This window comes from Seriola lalandi, unplaced genomic scaffold (genome assembly GCF_002814215.2).
Source record: "Seriola lalandi dorsalis isolate HSWRI2012SDOR001 ecotype SW California unplaced genomic scaffold, Sedor1 jcf7180002054682, whole genome shotgun sequence".
NCBI lineage: Eukaryota > Metazoa > Chordata > Actinopteri > Carangiformes > Carangidae > Seriola > Seriola lalandi.
The window spans coordinates 1566703-1584691 of record NW_019525235.1 but is presented as its reverse complement, the minus strand read 5'-3'; the positions used below and the strand labels follow the sequence as shown (position 1 = coordinate 1584691).

The 17989-nt window shown below is 40.9% G+C and overlaps 1 protein-coding gene across 1 annotated transcript; it reads right to left on the bottom strand.

Annotated features, from left to right (window-relative positions):
* Positions 1 to 8556: 8556 nt before the first annotated feature.
* On the bottom strand, positions 8557 to 17655 carry ciartb (circadian associated repressor of transcription b). Its single transcript, XM_023422611.2, has 6 exons — positions 17507 to 17655; positions 14660 to 15116; positions 14244 to 14319; positions 13460 to 13538; positions 11460 to 11586; positions 8557 to 10189 (listed from the first exon to the last, which is right to left on the bottom strand). The coding sequence occupies exons 2-6, from the start codon at positions 15074 to 15076 to the stop codon at positions 9803 to 9805; spliced, it is 1086 nt and encodes a 361-aa protein (XP_023278379.1). The 5' UTR covers positions 15077 to 15116; positions 17507 to 17655; the 3' UTR covers positions 8557 to 9802.
* Between the last annotated feature and the right edge of the window lie 334 nt (positions 17656 to 17989).

Below are 17989 nucleotides of genomic sequence, written 5' to 3'. Positions count from 1 at the left end.
GTCTCTGAGCTGTCGTTTGACATGCGAGTATTGACACAGAGTTAAATCTTTTTCTTGTCATTGTGCCGACTGCGTGTGAGGACAAGAGGTGTATTGTCCAAAGTATTGACAGATAAAAGGGTCTGGTACCGCAGGATGACAAGATGGTAGCAGGTCTTCATAACCAAATGTTTACATGTTCTTCATCTTAACATACAGCAATGTCTGTGTAAACACAATGTTTTCTGTTAACCTCTTCATTTGCCACATCAAGAATAATTACCTGAAACCTGTACACTTTACAGATCTATCTGTGTACTGTATTGAGTATAGGACATTTGAATTTCTGTAAATTACTGTCTAAGGGGATAATTATAGCATTTCATTTTATGTCTATATAAAGACAGTAAATACTTAAGATACATATGTGAAACAAATTTCACTGTTAATTTTTTAATGGAATTATTAGTTCTTGCTAGTGTCAATTTGTTTATGGTGTAAATATACATAAAAGTAAGTCAAATGTCTTAAGTCCAGTTTTACTTGTATCTTAGCTCATTCAAAAAAAACATTCACTGTTTTCAACACAAAAAAACATTTATTTCTGTTCACTTGTATGTATTGTAAATTGAGTTTTTGTGTAATAAATTAATGAACACGACTGTTTGTTGTCAGTTTTTATAAAGTAAAAAAATCAATGCATTTCCATCACAGTGCAATTCTTAGATATAAGTAATCGCCATCCTTTTTTTTTTTTAGAGCTGGCTTATCATAAATGGCCTCTTTTAACTGTGATCCCACTTTCAAGGTGCGTTCATGGCCATTCAGCACATACCACAAGAGAGCTATGAACATGTTCTATACAGCTTTTTACAGTGTGACTCCCCTGACTCTAAAAGGTCCACGAATACCAGTGGCCCTTGACAACTAATTGCACTTCTACAAATTTTTCATCTGGCCACTTGTCCATTATTCAGTCTCACAACAGTAATGTTGTTTGGGCCCAGCTGGGCTGAAAGAGACTGGAGGGATAATTTGACATGAACTAAATTCATTTTTGGCAGTGACACAATGTAGGCCAGTTCCACACAGATGGTAAGAAAGGAGTCATAATCAACAAGTGGGTCAGTCTGAGATCTGTGAGCCTGTTTGTGCTTCCGTAGCCTATCTCATTAAAGAATCAGTGAAGCAGAATTACTGCGATAATAACACATGACATTTTATGCACTCCATTGCATATCAAAGTATAAAACGATTTACTATCGCACTTCAATAAAGTTGGCTGGACAAAATGAAGCAATAGAGGTCAAGACATCCTGACTTTAAATCTCTAGTGTATGTCAATTCTCAAAACCACAAGATTCTGCTTTTGATCCTTCCTGTCTGATGAAAGTCTGTCAAACACAAGCTCTCTGTTAAAATGTCTCTCAGCCCAAGCAGGACATTTTATCTTCAGTTTTTTGTTTCAGAGTAAGTAAGTAGAAATAGTAAAGCGTATTACTCCTCCTGGTGTAAACTGACTGTGTGTAAAATTGATGGAGTGGCCCTTTAAATCCAAGAAGAAGACATTATGACACAGCTGAATCTCAAGTCCTTATTAGAGCATCTGCATATCGAACAGTGACTCTGTGATTCTACAGTAGTATGTTTCTGTTCAATGACAACCTGTGAGTTACTGGCATAAGATGAGATTAGAGCAAACATTTAGAGCACGCTCGGGTCTCTCGTCTGTATTGGGCCTGATGGAGTCTATCCCCAGGCTGGTGACTGTAAATATTTCAGCCATGTCTCACTGAAACATGAGCCGAGTCCTCTGTAGCTTTGTCATCGGTAGAGAGTGAAGTGACATGCCTCCCAGCCATCCATTACGGTTAGGTCCGAAACATCTCATGTAACAGAGTCACAGCTGGTATGTTGGGATCAATTCTGTGGTCGACCAGCGACGGGGTTATGGGATCATGGGATTCCAGCAGACTTACGGCGAGATGACCTGATGGACGGACCGTTCACACAGACAAATAAGGCGTGCTGTCAGAAAATCATATGCTGTATGTAGACATGTAACACAAAACCATGTCCTTCATCAGCAGAGATACAGATGTCTTTGAAGCAGTGCTTGACTCAGTGGTGTGTCAGGTGGACAAACTGATATGTGACGTGGTTTGAATGAGTCAATGAATGAGTCCTCAGTAAAAAGGTTAGTGTAAATCTGCTGCAGGTAAATCTGAAGTGTGAAGTAAGTTCTAAAATCATATTATCAACTTTTGATATCCCAAACTATAAGATTTCTGCATACATGAACCCTGCACTGTATGCATGTGACTTCTTATACTTACACTACCTCCTTGTTGAGATGTTGCGAGCATTTATTTGGCTGGTTACATGTAAACTGAAAAAGAAAAATTATCTTTAGAAGTTGCAGCAGTTGCAGGCCAGTGATTTTGTTTTTCTTTCACACCAGTGCCACCTAGTGGACTATATGAAGAACTGACTTGATCTTTATTGTGGTCTTTTAAGTTGTAAAGGATATATACATTTGTATATAAATGAATAATAATTTAAAATTGACAACAATAACAAATAAATGTCAAAAACAGATTATGGCAAAGACATCTGCATAAAGATGAAATATAATGTAATTTCAATAGTTGCTGTACAGTGATGATGCAGAAAAATAGAAATATGAAATGATAAATTGAAGTAAAAGTAATAAATCTGTTAGAGCTCATTCCCATATTATATTTCTATTATATATTTACATATGTATGTGTATTTATATCCAACATGTTCAGAGACCAAAAATAGTTAATAGTATTGTCTGCAAATACACAAGTGCATACAAAAAAAGGAAACAGTGCACCTAACAAGATGTATCTTGTTTAAACATGTGACAGACTGAATATTAATTGTGCACAAATGAATCTCCCTTCAAAGCAAAGATGAACCCTGTAAGTATAAGTGAAGAGAAGGTTTAGTTATCTTACAGTGAATGGGTTTGTCATATTTACAACAACACACAACATCACACAAATATTGTTTGAATTTCCTTCGAGTTTTGTCCTTATTGTGTATATATACAGTATATAGGCCTATGTGCTATTACAGCTATCTGTGTGCACAGTGACGAATGTCAATGATGCATCTGACTGACTCAGAATGTATCTTATTTCATGTGAGCATCTGATGCTGTGTACTTGGGGAACGGAGGATCTGACAGAGGAGGCTGTGTAGCTCTAGAGACAGACCTGAGGGCATTAATCATGAATGTCAGCCTCTCACTTTATCTGTGTGATCATTGGGCCATACTTTAGCGTGATGATCATTCTGGAAATGAGCTCCTGGAGGCCGCTTCCATTATTCATACCTACAAGAGCACAGCCTGCCCCCTATTCTTGGAAATGAGATTTAATGAAGGGTGGCCATATTTAGGCTCTGTGTTCTTGATATGTCACTGAGTGGTAAGTCTGTATTAGTGGTCCCATCCCCCTCTGTGCTTCATCCTCAGCAACCTGCATCCCCTGTACCTGCGTGATTAGACCCGAGGGAGGTGACAGGTGCTGCTCATTAGGATACTGAGAATGATTAGTACGCCCCTTTAAGGCAAAGACATTTAAATGTCATTTCAATGGCTGACCTTTTCATCAAAGTTGCGTTTTGCAGCTACACAAACAACTGTGGGACACTGACCTATGTGGCAATAAAGCAATCAAATCAATGTTATTATTCTTAATTAATATGGACAGGGAGTACTTCATCATCCTTATTTATACAGTTCATAATGATTATCTTAAATTCAGAACATTTGTCAAGTTGTCAAACTTTTTTTTTTTATCAAGAAAGAGTTGGTTATCTGATTGTATGATGTAGCTGTAGAAGATGTTGTGGTCCATACATCCAAATATCCCCAATGGTATAATGCTATGATATTTTGGAAGATGTGAGAATTCCCAAATGCAATGGGCTAAAATGCTTCTTGTTTATTCTTTTAAGGTGTTGTCGATGTCTTACTGGAAGATCAAAAGCCCACGAGAATCAGTTCTGCTCCTCTCCTACAAAAGTTAGTACAGGTAATTAGCCGGCAATATGTGGCTGGTTATGGTGTGAGGGCTTGATGATGCCACGCTCACATAATTGGTCTCTGAAGTACCGGAATTCATAGCCTGAAAAACTGCATGCAAATGAACCCCAGTGAAAGATGACGCTTGTGTGAGACACTCAGTGGTGATGTCAATTCAGCAACAGCTGACCACAACATGATAAACATACCGAGCAAATGTTCTGAATTGAAACATGTCTGTGTCAACATATTTCTGAGTATCTATCATTCATTTATTAATTAATCCGCTTGGATTGGAAGTTTAATTATCTCATTTATGGTCCTCATCATTTCTGGTGTGAACATGCTCTGTGAAGAATTTATCAGGTCTAAAATAGCTTCCTCGACAACTACATACTTATGTGTGATCTAGCTTTTACATTATCACACTGTTCACAAGCACAGGAAACGGATGTGAATGACTCACATCAGTTTCCGTGTACAATTCATATGTATTTGGTTTTTGCTGTTTGAAATATCAAAAACCTGGTATCCTATATAGTCAGAATCAATACTGCTTGGAAGACCCACGCAGAATAGCAACGGGGCTCTTTGAACATTATTTTTTTCTCCTAAAAGGGCTGAGGATAACCTATTGGAGACGGCAAAATCAATAGAATTGTACTCAACTGAATTGTACTTGGTGGCCACTTGGCTCCGGAGACCACAATATTCCCACCGCAATATGGACATAAGGACAAAATAGCAGCTAGCCTCCTTTATGAAGCATTGATTTGTCCACATCAATATGCTGCAGAATTAAAATAAAAATACATTTGTTTTGTAACATGTCCAAATTAATTGCCAGGTTTCTAGAGTGGACTAAAGCTGAGACAATGACTGACCAGACCTCACCAGTGTTTATGCAAACTGCTCAGAGGTTTGAGACCCTCCCAGGTGAAAAGCAGCTACAGATTGCAGTGGCTGTGTCATCATTTGTATAACCTGCTCTTCTAATAATTGAGCGGGGGATATTTTAGGTTCACAGTTCTCTCTTAATTAAAGGTGCTCAGTCCTCTGACAGATGAGACCATTATCTCTGTAGGGTGTGAATGAATCAGCTGTACAGTCCATAATAACATAATGAGTTCACTCCTTGCTTTGCGGAGGATCAGATCAAACACGTGACATCTTCATGCAGAGTTGCAGAGTGTTCGGAAACACATTGTTCTTCCTCACAACTCCTGCTGCTTTAACAACCGGTGAATCATCGAGGAGGCCGGCGATTTACTTTTTTTTCGTTTTGATGGATATAACAAGTTTGATTTTGCGAGGGAATCAATGGGCCTCGATTTTGTGTCCAAAAACTCAAGTGGCCATTAAGCTTTGGACCTTAATGCTTAATAACAGAGCAGCTGATCTGTGTCTGGCTCTGGGATGCTAACAGGTTACAATCTGCTGGTAGCAAATCAGTTTTGGTCACAGCATATAATCATGCTTGTGATGACTGTGTGGTCGTGACTGCCTTTAAAAATTGCAGGATTTAAGACCACAGCCATGGTGAGCGCTAACACAGACTACGTCTAACTATTACATTACAGGAGGATGTAGTTGGTAAATTGAGTCTTACAGTTGAAGAATATTTTTTTAAAAGTCTGCAGTGAAGATGCTGTAATTATCTGAACTTATTTCACTATCTGCACTGAGGAAATTAGACCTTTTTATAGCATGAAGTGAGACATAACGTTCTTTTGACTGGGATATTTTTATGGTTTTTATTATCTGATTGGGTGGTTAGCTGTTAGCTGTGGCTTCACATCTGCCTCTTTCTGTCTGGGAAGACTTGAAAAATGAATCACATAGATATAGTACGTATAAATAACTGCAGCAGAGAGAAGCACCGCCACCTTGGCTCCTATTCAACACCACACTGCCTTGTCATTTCACACTCAGCTGGAGCTCAAATCAAGGCCAATTTACAATGAAAGGGTAGCTGGAGAGAATTAAGCTCTATTTATTATTCCTTCCGGCTTTTTGCAACTGGAACCATGGACCTGTCCTCCTCTCTCTTCCCTTTTTTCTCTCCCACTTGCCTTTGAAAGCTTTCAACAAAAGGCTCCCATCTCTGCTCCTCCAGTAATGATTAGTCTTTGTAGATTTGCCCACACTTAGCCTTAATGTAAAAAAACAAAACAAAACAAAAAAAAAACCACTGACATCAATCAATCTTGTAAAGCATTACGTCTGTGAACCTTTAATATGGAAATATGATTTCTTGTCTAATATCGGATCATAATGTTACCAGGTAATTCTACTGCCGCTTATGTAGTTAAGCACATTATTGAATAAACGTGGATTTAATTTATTGTCACTTATGGGGTATTCTGGCAATTGCTTATTTTTCTGTGCACATGGCTTGTTTGTTTTTAGGTTCACAAGCTTCCATTAATGCAGCCCTGAAACAACCCTTATTTGGATATCTTTAACAATTGTTTTAAAAAATACACAAACTGAGGAAGATCCTCCAAAGGACATATTTTTAGAGCATGTTCTTGCAGCCTTTCGTTTAATGCACCCAAATAAGATATGTCATTAATCTGCAGATCCCTTCTCCTTCTTTGATTACATTTATATTCCTTAACCTTCTGTTTTCTGCGCAGCTTCCCAGCACATCACATGTTCACCACCGGCAGCCTTATCACTGCACAGCGTAATTTGGTCCAACTATATTTTAACTATATTTTTGTTGATGCAGCTCTTCCTATCATTCATAACAACTTCCCGTTCCAGGGCGAGTGTGAGGCAGATCTGTGCCAGCTGTCTGGATATGGATGCTGTCCGGTCTTCAGTGCACGTGAGTCCAGCCATTAGCCTTGCCCTGGGAGATGGAATCTGGGGCGGCAACACTGAAACAATGCAGTCTGGATAATCGACCCCTCTACCTCCTGCCAATCACCCCTTTTAATCTGGAAAAAGAGACACGTGACTACACTGTGCAATTCAGAGTATGACAAATAAAAAAAAAAAAGTGGTAGACCTCCATTTTTAATCTCCTTAACCTCCCGACAGATTGTTTTCCAGGCCACAGATCTGCCTCAAACTTGTGTTTTCACCCTCAGTGAATACACCATGTTCTTAAGCTGACAGAAGAGAATATAATAGGTCTGACATGGGCTGTCTGAAACTGAATCCACAATTGAGGTAGCATAGTGGTTGTGCAAAAAAAGAAGAAAAAAAAGGCTCAAATTCACACAGACTGGCTTTGACAAATAACCATGACTCCAAAGCAGCTTATTTGTTCAAAAGTTTTCAATAGGGTTTATTCTACAAGGAGAAAAAAAAGTACTTTCATGATTCCCAATGTTAATGCACAGTGTATTTCACACAAAAATATTCTCACTCTGCTTGCAGAGTAGCATAGGATGAGTCCAGGATGTTCACTTTTTCACCTATAGATGGCAGTATTCTGCTTTAGATTTGGAAACATTAGTCATCTCAAATCTAGTTGCCAGAAATACTGTATCTGTGTCTATGGCCAGTCAAGGTTTTATAATTTCCCAGGAGCAAAGTTTATAGTGCAGTTTCATATAGTAGGAGTAGAAAATTATGTCTCTCATCACACAACTCTTTAGAAGGTGGATTTAACCGCAGCTATTAGAAAAATACTAATAGGTATAGCACAGTCAAAATCTTCTGTTCTCCAGCAGAGCGCTAATCTGCACAATTTTCAAATCTGTCTGATATTTTACACTCAATCCAGGGATTTTTTTTTTCCAACTGAAAATGATGCTCATTTATCTATGATTACCTCTATTAGTATCATTCCATGAGTCGTCATTGTCTACATTGTGTGGTACAGGCAGGTCGCATAGTTGTAACTGTGCTGCCTGGTTTGCCCACAGGTATGTGAAAGTAGACCTTTGTATGCATTTACTAAACCTAACCTACCAAGAGCAGCGACACTTTCTGAGAAATGTGAAGTGATACTGAGCTGGCAAATTTCACTGCACTTCTGTAAAAGTAGAAATTTCACTTGCAGCAGAACTGTACTGAAAATTACATCTTGCATGCCAACAATAAATCTTATTATTCCTTCAGGAAGTAAGCTCCCTTCGAGTTATCCCGGTCGACTTGCCCTATAATTGGTCTAACTGCGATATAAATCAGATAGCACCCTTTCTTTGGGGTTCTTTGAAGCTTAATTGGCCAGCTTTGGTACTGGGTTGAGACTTACAACAGGCTATTTCATAGATTCCTTTTGCTGACACAGTTGGTCTTTCCCCCTGTGTCTTACCCATTAAATTATGTCTTTTTATGTTACGGCAAAGTGGTACTGAATATTTCACTCAACACAAAGGTGAAAGAGCTGCGTGGAACACTGGAACAAAGAGATATATAATATAATCGTCGCAAATTCACTGCGGAAAATGTCTCAAACACTAACTTTTTTGAGACGATTTAAAATTGCAGATTCTCGACATTTAAGGTGCCCTCTATCAGCCTGTATTAAGAATACTCACAATAAAAACAATCTGTAGGCATTTTGCATCAAACAAATATAACCACATTTATTTTGAAAGTATAAAATTTCACACTATAAAGGCCACTTTTCAGGGTAAATCGACAACCTTTCTGTAAGATTTACACAGAGAAATACCTTGTCCCTCTCTGCTGGTCTAGCATACTGTCCAGTTCTGTGGCAAAAACAAAAGAATTGTTCTACTCCACCACAGAAAGTAGTTGGCAAAGATCTGAATAATTTACTCAATACAGGAAAATGGCAGGAGAGTGAGAATTCCTGATTTGTACATCCCACAGAGAAGCAGGTATTCTGAACGGTTCTCTCTCTTTATTAAACCAGCTTACAGGCACAGCTTGACATTACAGGCACTGTTTGCCTTCTACTGGGAGACTCGAAAAAAAAAAAAAGAAATCTGCAGTTGACATTCTTTACAATGGCACCAGTCAGGCCACAAGAGCATCCCCATGGAGAGAGCATCCTCTGTTTGCACAAGCAGGACGACTCGTACTGCAGAACTCGCTGTCAGAGGCCGTTTGGCTCACTGCGGATCTGGTGAGGTGTCCACACTTTGAGCGTAGCGTTCACATTCCTACTCAATAACCATGACGTGGTGCCCACTGAGGTAGAACAGTTGTACCAAAAGACTTATTTATAAAGTATACAAATGAGTAACAGTCACATCAATAAACTTAAAACTGGAGTCTTGGGGGGGGGGGGAGAAAATAACATCACATTTCACCCACATTTTTCAGCACAACAATATGTAGACCACTGACATGTCTGGATATCTGAAATACTCCCTTCCAGCGCTAACTACTCCTGCCGTTCTTTCCCTTTCAGGCAATAATGGCGGTTTCACAGATACTCAAACTGTATTATTGCATCTACAAGCCAGCGAGCAACAATTCACTTGTGAGATCACTAGCTCTGATGATCACGGCATGTGAAATCTATCCTTCCCACTCTCGCACACGCTATTCAAGAGTGCAAACGAAAAAAGAAAAAAGAAAAAAGAAAAAAGAAAAAAAAGAAAAAAGAAAAAGATAAGTCAACAAAGGGGAACTAAAGCAGACACTTGTCATGTCAGAGAGGGCACATTCCCATACAGAGAGTACATGTTCGTCGACACTCCTCCCACATTAAAGAGGAATCTGTGACGTCCCTTGTGAAGGCTCCCGTCTCCCCTGAAGGCTGGAATGGGCTAAGCAAGCTGACTGGCTCCAAGGTCGGCAAGGCGAGGCTGGGCACCCAGCCTTCTGTGTGGACTAGGACCAGCTGCTGTCCATCAAACCCCGTGTCTCCTTGCGGGTGATGATGCTTTCTGTTGACTTAAGGAGCCTCTCTAGACAGGGTGCGTTGATTTTGCCTGGCGGAAGGCCTCTGGGCACCGAGTCTGTTTTAGTGTGGGTGTCTGTGCTGGAGGACACAGCGTTATCCTGGGTTAGGTCTCTGGGGGACAGCAGGTGCCTGGGGCCAGCCTGGGCCTGCTCTGCTGTGGGGGAGCAGATGGGTGACGTGTGGAGCCACTTCAGGTTATTGGCGGAGTAGGCTCCAGCAGGAGTGAGGTCGGTGACTCTCAGGGCTTTGGTGCCGACCTGAGGGTCACTCACGGTGACGGGGGTCACGACTGCAGTGGTGGTCACTGGAGATAGCTGTTGGGGAAAAAAAGGAGATATGGTTCAGTTTCTTTCATTTTATGTCACGATCAATGCCCACAGATCAACAACAAAACTGTAAATGAGTCAGTTAGCCAAGAAAAGCTAGTTTTCCTCTGATGTCCCTGTCGGATATTAAAGGAACCCTAAAATGTTTTTTTTTGTCTGACCTGGGAACACAGTGATGGACAGGTTGAAAGCAACACTTTTTGCACCAAATTTCACTGGGACCTTTTAATTTTTATACAAATAAATAGCAGACCATCACATTACTATGAAAGATGTTACAATCACAATTCTACATATTGCGGTTTTAGACTTGTAATAACTGATTTTTGCGGCTGGTTGGGGGGAGTGCGAGTGCTAGAAGCTATAAATACAACACTGACATATCACCTTTGAAAATGGTTCATTTGTTAGCAAACAAATCCAGCAGACACAGAGCAACATCAGTGTTATCTGGTCCTGTGTTTATGGCCACCTGCAAAACGCAAGTCCAAAATTTACTCTCCTTCTAGCTTGTAGCGACTCCTGAGAATAATATCTGGCTCATTAGCGGCTACATGCTCCGCTGTGTTCAGTAGCTAGTCACTAACTTTGTCTGTCTGCTGTACTGTGCCGGACAGTGAGCGCTGAAAATAAGAAAAATGCACAAAAACAAATAACCAAGAAATGCTAAAATGCTCTGCAGATCCATGAACTGCAACATTAGATGATAATTCCCTGTGTATTTATCACTATGAGCGACGCTTTTTCACATTAGTAACAGTAATTTCATCCAATGTTAATATAAAAATACTGATTATAGCAGCTTTAAAGTTACTGTGCTGCTTTTGCTTACTTAATTTTCCTAAGGACAAAATAGCGTCTTTGTGTTGACTGAAACTAAAACGGTACCTGGTTATTGGAGGGTGTGTCAGGATTAACCACTGAAATAAATCCTCACCAATTAAATGCACAGGAATGTTCCAGACTATTTTGACCTTTCTTATCCCCCGTAGGGACACTCCTCCAAAACTACCTTTTCTCCTCTATCATTGTTCCTAGTGAACCTGAGACTGCAGTAATACCTCAGTAAAAATAGATTTTAATCCTCTCTTCCCTGTCCCAGACCTGTGATTAAACAATAATAGATATTTTAGTCCCTCCTTCACTGCATAGTCACCATATGTTCTTGGCAGCAGGCCTTGTCTAACTGAAGAGCTCTTACACAACAGTTCTGCTTCTTTCTTTCTTTTTTTTTCTTCTTTTTTTTTTAAAAGTTTACCTTCGGTTTCTTGGTAGGAACGGCTTCCTCTGTCTGCGCGACGGCAAGTTGGTCTTGGAGTTTTACATTAGGGAACCAGCTCTTCAGCATTTGCTCCATTTTAAGAATGATATTAATATATTTCTCCCTGTAAAAAGGAAGGAAGGAGAAGAGGAGAGAGAAAGAAACAAGAGACAGACAGACATATGTTTACTCAAGCAATCATACATTAAGCTGAGTAATCTACCAAAAATCTTGCCAACCTCTTCTGAGAAATCTTATCTCTCCATCAAGTTCACACAGGAAATGTGCAATCTTGAACAGCGCGTGAAACACTTACACTCACTCAGCAAAGGCTGCACTCCATGTGTGGGGGGGGAAATTTTCTTAAGTACATTTCTCACATGTTTTGAGCTCACACGTGGCCTGATGTATAATAGTTCTGCTCGCCTCTAAATATAAACACCCAAGCCACAACGGTCTCCAGCAGCGTCCTTGTGAAAACAAACTAAGTCGTGGTGACGCAGTTCTCGTCGGAGGTGGGCACAGAGCAACCTCCTATTAACGCCCACCCGTCAAAACCAGATGGTGGGTGGGGATTAGCCTGTGTCATATGATCAGGACCATCCTGCTATACTCCGTTCAGAGCATGTTAAATTCATGTGAAAGATTATCCGCAACAGTGACTGCTAAAAAAGTCACTTTGATCCTATCTACCATTGTGTCGCTGCTGGGGCTGCCAGCTGGCAGCACAAGAGCAGGCACAGGGAGCGACGGAGAGAGGGAGGGAGGGGTGTAGTCCACCTTCCAGCCTCGGCCCCGGCTGTCTGCAGGGAGGCTGCCACACCCACTCTTTGTCTCCCATATGAACACAGCAGCTGGCGGGTGAGGACTCCAATCAGTTTGTGCCACACTCAGCAGCGCTGTATTGTATATCAGTGTAGGGTACACCGATGCAGAGCCTCACAGAGACTATCAGCCCAGCAGGACACACTTTGCTTCACAAACAGGTATCTGATCAGAAGTGCTGCTTTACATTCAGGACTCGGTGGTACATGAAGCTGCTATTTCGTTTATAGACTTTCAGTTTAATAGTATTGTCTTGACATGGTTACTTGCCATCGTTCTAAAATATTTTTGTAAATGATTATTTCTATCTTATAAATATTTTGTGAGGGCTCCAGCTTCTTAAACTTGAGGACTTTCTGCTTTTATATCATTGTAAATGAAATTGCATTAGGTTTTTATCTATTGGTTCTATCTATCTATTTATCAATTTTTTATGGCAGATTTTGTATAATGAAATGTCAAGTAATTATTATTTTACATCAATTCTTTAATTCATTTTATATATTGTCATGTAACTTTTTATCAGAAAATATTCTTACTGATATAATGATATTGATTTCAACAACATTATCCTAGTGCTTAAGCATAAAAAATCAAATGCTAAAGCTCCTGGGGATGGTAGTCGTTTGCTATTTTATCTTGTAAAACAAATGTAAAATATCAAAACATTTAAAAATGATCATATTACAGGGACTAGGACTGTCTCCTTTAAAAGGGTGATATCATACTCCATTATACCGTCTGGCCAGTGGAGAGCTAATCAAGCAGACACAAGTGTGCTGCTCCCACAGTGGAGCCTGATACATTTTTAACAAGATTCCCAGCTATAGTGAGACCCAGCCATCCCTGCAGTAAATTTATCCTTAATGCGTGGGTGTAGCAGCTCCTCGCAGGGCAACCTGCTGTGAACCATGTGTCACGGACATGTTGGAGACCACTTTGACCCAAAGATAGCCACTGCCACTTTTACCAGTTGTATCTGTATGTATTATAGTGGTTGAATGTATTGTGGCTGTGATTCTGATCTGAAGCAACAAAGGCTTTGTATTTCAAAATAAAATATTTGTAAAAAAACAGAAGCTGGGCAAAAACACATACGTCTCAAAATGTATAGATTGTAACTGATGGCGCTCACTACTCAACAGTATGCGGGTCATGCTGAGGACACTTACCCCATGCACGGGTTCTGCAGGACTCCCATGATCCTCTGAATCCTGTCCATTGCCACACTCTCCTGGAAACTGCTGAGTCCTGGAAAAGAAGAAAGTTGGTCCATGAGCCACATGAACTGTGTTGACAGCAGGGCTGAGTGTGTGCAGCAGATGGGTGGTGTGAAATGTGTGTGTGTGAGGGAACAGACTCCCTGCCTCTGTGGCCAGGAAGTGTTGGGTCACACAAGGTTTTGGTTTGACAAAGATCCCAAACTAAGCAGTTTCAGAGCCTGCCTGAACATGGCACTATCTTCCAGAGACCTGTATAATACCTATCAGAGTGGAGACTGTGGTACAGTATGTTCTCGACAGCCTCTGCCAGGCGGCTAATTTACAAGGAAGTCTGAAATGTCACGTTGTGTATTCTCAACTGGTAAAAAAAAAAAAAAAAAGTTTTTTTAAAGGGGAAACTTAAAAACATAACCAAACACAAGCTCCATTATAAAAGATGGACACACACAGGAAATACTTGTGGTAACTTAATAGTCCTACAACAATACGTGTTTCAGACATCTCACTCTCAAATCTTGGGGACACAAATTCCATAGAGAGCGGCACTCTGTCTATGCAGTCTATTGTTTTTCTCTGAGACACAAGAATCACAGGAGCACAGAGAGACAGACAGAGATGTTGTTGGCTCACGGGAAAAAAAAAAAAAAAAAAAAAAAAGGTGTGAAAAAGAAGGAATCAACTGAGATTTTTTCTAGAGACAAAAACAGAAAAAGATATGAAATGACTGACTTACGTTCTCTGTATCTCCCTGAACGAAGGCCATTCAAGATTAATGACAGTGGATGAATGTAGCATTGTAGCTCCATGCACTGAAAACAACAAAGAGGTGATATCACTGTCAGAGTGTGTTCAAAAACTGCCCGAAAAGCTCATATCATTTCACAACATAAAAGCAGCTCAAAGCCAAACTCCCCCCATTATTCTGTTTATCAAAGGTGCTTGACTTAAGACAGAAGGACTGTAGTTCTTTAGAAAAGCATGACTAATTCTGTCGAAAGAATTACAGGGCAGGGTCATCTTTACTGGAAATGTCATGCACTCTGTAAAACCAGCAGGGGAGTCAATATAGGTGTGAGGGCATGCTCTAGTTTTGCTGACACTGTCAACCACCTCCTGTGGCAGACAGACATGAGTCACAGGGATGCTCACCTTTCTGCTAAAAATTCGGTCTTTCTCCGACACGCTGGAAATGAGCTGCCGTTCCTTGCACTCCTCCTCGGTGGAGATGTGAGGTCTCTTCAGTGCTTGCTGAGTGTTTTTGACGTTCGTTTTTTCTCCTTGTGTTTTACACAGTCCAATGGCGCTGTCATATGTCTCTGTGCAGCCGGGGGGAGATCCCCGGCTGGAGGCCTCCCTGACCTCGCTCCAGTTACTGTCACCCTCCTTCACCTCGCTGCTCCGGCGGCAGCTGCTGTCAGATGGGCCCAGGTGTGGCGGGGCATCGGGGGATGGAGGAGCCTCTGTCTGGCTGTGCTTTCTGGTACAGTCAGACTCCCATTCGCTCTCATTGTCCTCATTGTCACTAGCCAGCCAGTCAATGGAGTTGTCCGAATCTGTAGCAGACATCCTCGGCTGCAGACTCTAACTAGCACTGACCATCACTGACCTGACAGAGAGAAAGTCATTGTTACTGTTAGGAGACAGCAAAGTGATGAAGATGAGAAACTGCAGAGAAAGAAGTAACAGATTCAAGCCCTATACCAGCTGAAATATATGCAGCAGCAGTCAAAAAGAAATGTACTTGAAATATTGACATGCTGAAATGTACTTGAGGTTTGTGTGGATGAAAAAAAAAAAAAAAAAGAAACAGTGCACCTCCAACCAAGCAGACATGAATACAGGCAGAGTCACAGCAGAGCGCTCTGAGCAGATGGTGGCAGCGAGAGCAAAGTTGTTGAGGCCACAATGACCTGTTTGTTTTTCAGCTGCAACACCTGAGCCAGTAAACACCAACTATCCGCCATGAAAAGCAAACACCAAACACCCCAGTGTCCACAACAACCCTGCGCGGCTATCCAACACTCAAGGACGAAAAATCTTTTATTGTCATTGTAAATCTCTCCGCATCATGACGTCACACGAGAACAAATGTCGACATTTTATCTATAAGCTGCCAGCTGCAGCCACCACACTCATTCATAAACACTGTTAGGTTGTTTATTCAAAAGGGGATCGGAGGAGGAGGAGGGGGTGGGGGGGTGGCAGGGGTCCTCCACCATGACGACCAGTGGCTCAGACTGCAGACCTCACAACAACACAAGTGACATTTGTGGGAGGAATAAAAGAAGAAAAAAAAAAGGATTTTACAAAATGAGAAGCTGGTACTGTCTGTTCACAAAATGAGGACTCGTGAATAAAAACTCCTCCGACACAAATGCTCGTCATGGATGCTTAATTGCTTGTGGGATCTTTGCATCTCTCCAACATGTTTCCTCAGTTATTAGAAGATAAAGGAAGTGAGAGCAGCATTTTCAGCACAGAGATTATTTTTGGGCTTTGAATGGTTAGCGCCTGGCTTGTCTCTTGTTTCCTGTGAAATTTGAGGGTAGGAGAGTTAATTGCTCCCTAGTTCTTTGTCTCAAGACGACCACCTTCTGATCTTATTGTTACAGGGGAGGGTGGAGCAGAGATTTACTGGTTTACATGCTCTAATGTTACACAAACACCGAACACACACACACAAAAAAAAAATTTTTTTTTAGATGTGTCCGATTGCTGGTTATTGTGGTAATAATAATAAAGTGAGCAGTTTTAGTGAAAATAAAATGATGTGCAAAGAGACGGTTTATGCAGTGATAAAATGCCCATTATATATCAGAATATCCTGAGCTTGGATTTATACAGTATCAAGATTGGAGATTTTCAGAAACAGAGATTTCAAGTAACTGTAATCTACTTTTCAGCACTTTAATATCCAACTACAAATGGTTATTTAAAGACTATACTTATATAAACACTACACAAGCATTAAGTAACACACATCCAGGTAAGTCAGAAAGAATCTTTTATCTTATTCCAAGTGTTTGTTATCAAACTTCTGTAGAATCTCATATTCTACTGCACACTAAATACATCTTATTAGATCCTATAATATCCTATAATAAGATGATCTTCTCAGTCACATATCTGTCTCTATAAGGAGACACATCAGTGCAGCATCAGGGAAAGAGCGGCCACTTCTCCTTTCCCTTCCCAGTTAAAATTACATTACATATAATCAATACATCTGAAAAGATGCTGCATATATTGTACCATGAGTTTTTTTCCCCACTGATGTGATTCTGTAGTGAAACAACACACACATCATACCACACTTGTCAAACCATTCACTTGTCCTGGGCCTTTGAATGCACCACATAGGCCTACAGTCTTTCAGTATATTCCTGATAAAGATTCAAATTCACACAAATGTTTATTTATTCCCTTGAATACACTAACGTACCAGATAGGCTTTATGATCTCCGTGTCTCCATTTACCTGTGTAGGTGGGGCACCTGAATAGAGATGCCCACAACATGACAGATACAGACTCTAACTTAAAAAGGTGATAAAAAAAAGGAATTACATGAGTGAACTTTCCACATCCAGAGGTTCAGTATCTGTCCCTTAGACAAAAATAAATTAATTAAAAAAAGTCCTGTCATCGGATCTATCTTTCCGCCTGAACGCAGGGTTCAAACCAGTAGGGTAACAGACACAATAGACTTCCTCATCAGGCATAGTAAATTTGGCAGCATGCACTGTTAAGATTATATAAAACTGGAAACGCAGGCACATGTAATCGTCAGTGTCACGCCTAAACTGTAATGTCACATCATTAATATTTCAACAGAAATAACTGCCTATTTCCCATCATCGCGCCTGTTTCAAATTCCTCTGGATGATTTAAAAAAAAAAAAAATGAAATTCCTCTCTACACACACGCTTAGTTACTGCTGTTTATCGGGACGGTGTGAGGATTTTTAAGGAGACATTTGCCTCGGTGAGGGTGCCTACCTTCCCAGGATGGAGCGGCTGGTTCCTGTGCGCTTCCTTTGTTCAGCGGTAAAATCCAGCAGGTCTGTCGGGGCAGAGAGCAGCTGATGTGCTGGACGTGCGGCGTGTGAGTGAGTGAGGCAGAACAGCCAGTGATCGGCCCGTGTTGCTTCTCCCAAGGCAACGTGTCTGGGAGGGCGGGACTACGGGCCACCGGCTCTCCCATTTGCTCCTCAATCGGCCGCCGCTGACAAATCGGCTCGTTCTGTGAGAGCAGCCGCGGAGCTATAGGCGAGGCCGGTTTACATATGCAAATGACATGGAAATGACACAAACACGTGGACACGCGGATCGGTTTCATTTCAGCAGCTGGGCGAAAAGTCAACCATGGGCTAGTTTTGGTCATTCTACAGGCATTCTTCCTCATTATATCATCTGGATGATGATGCCTGACTTGTGGCATGTCAGTAAGCTGAGCAGCCTGGTAAAGGCGCAGTCAGCAGT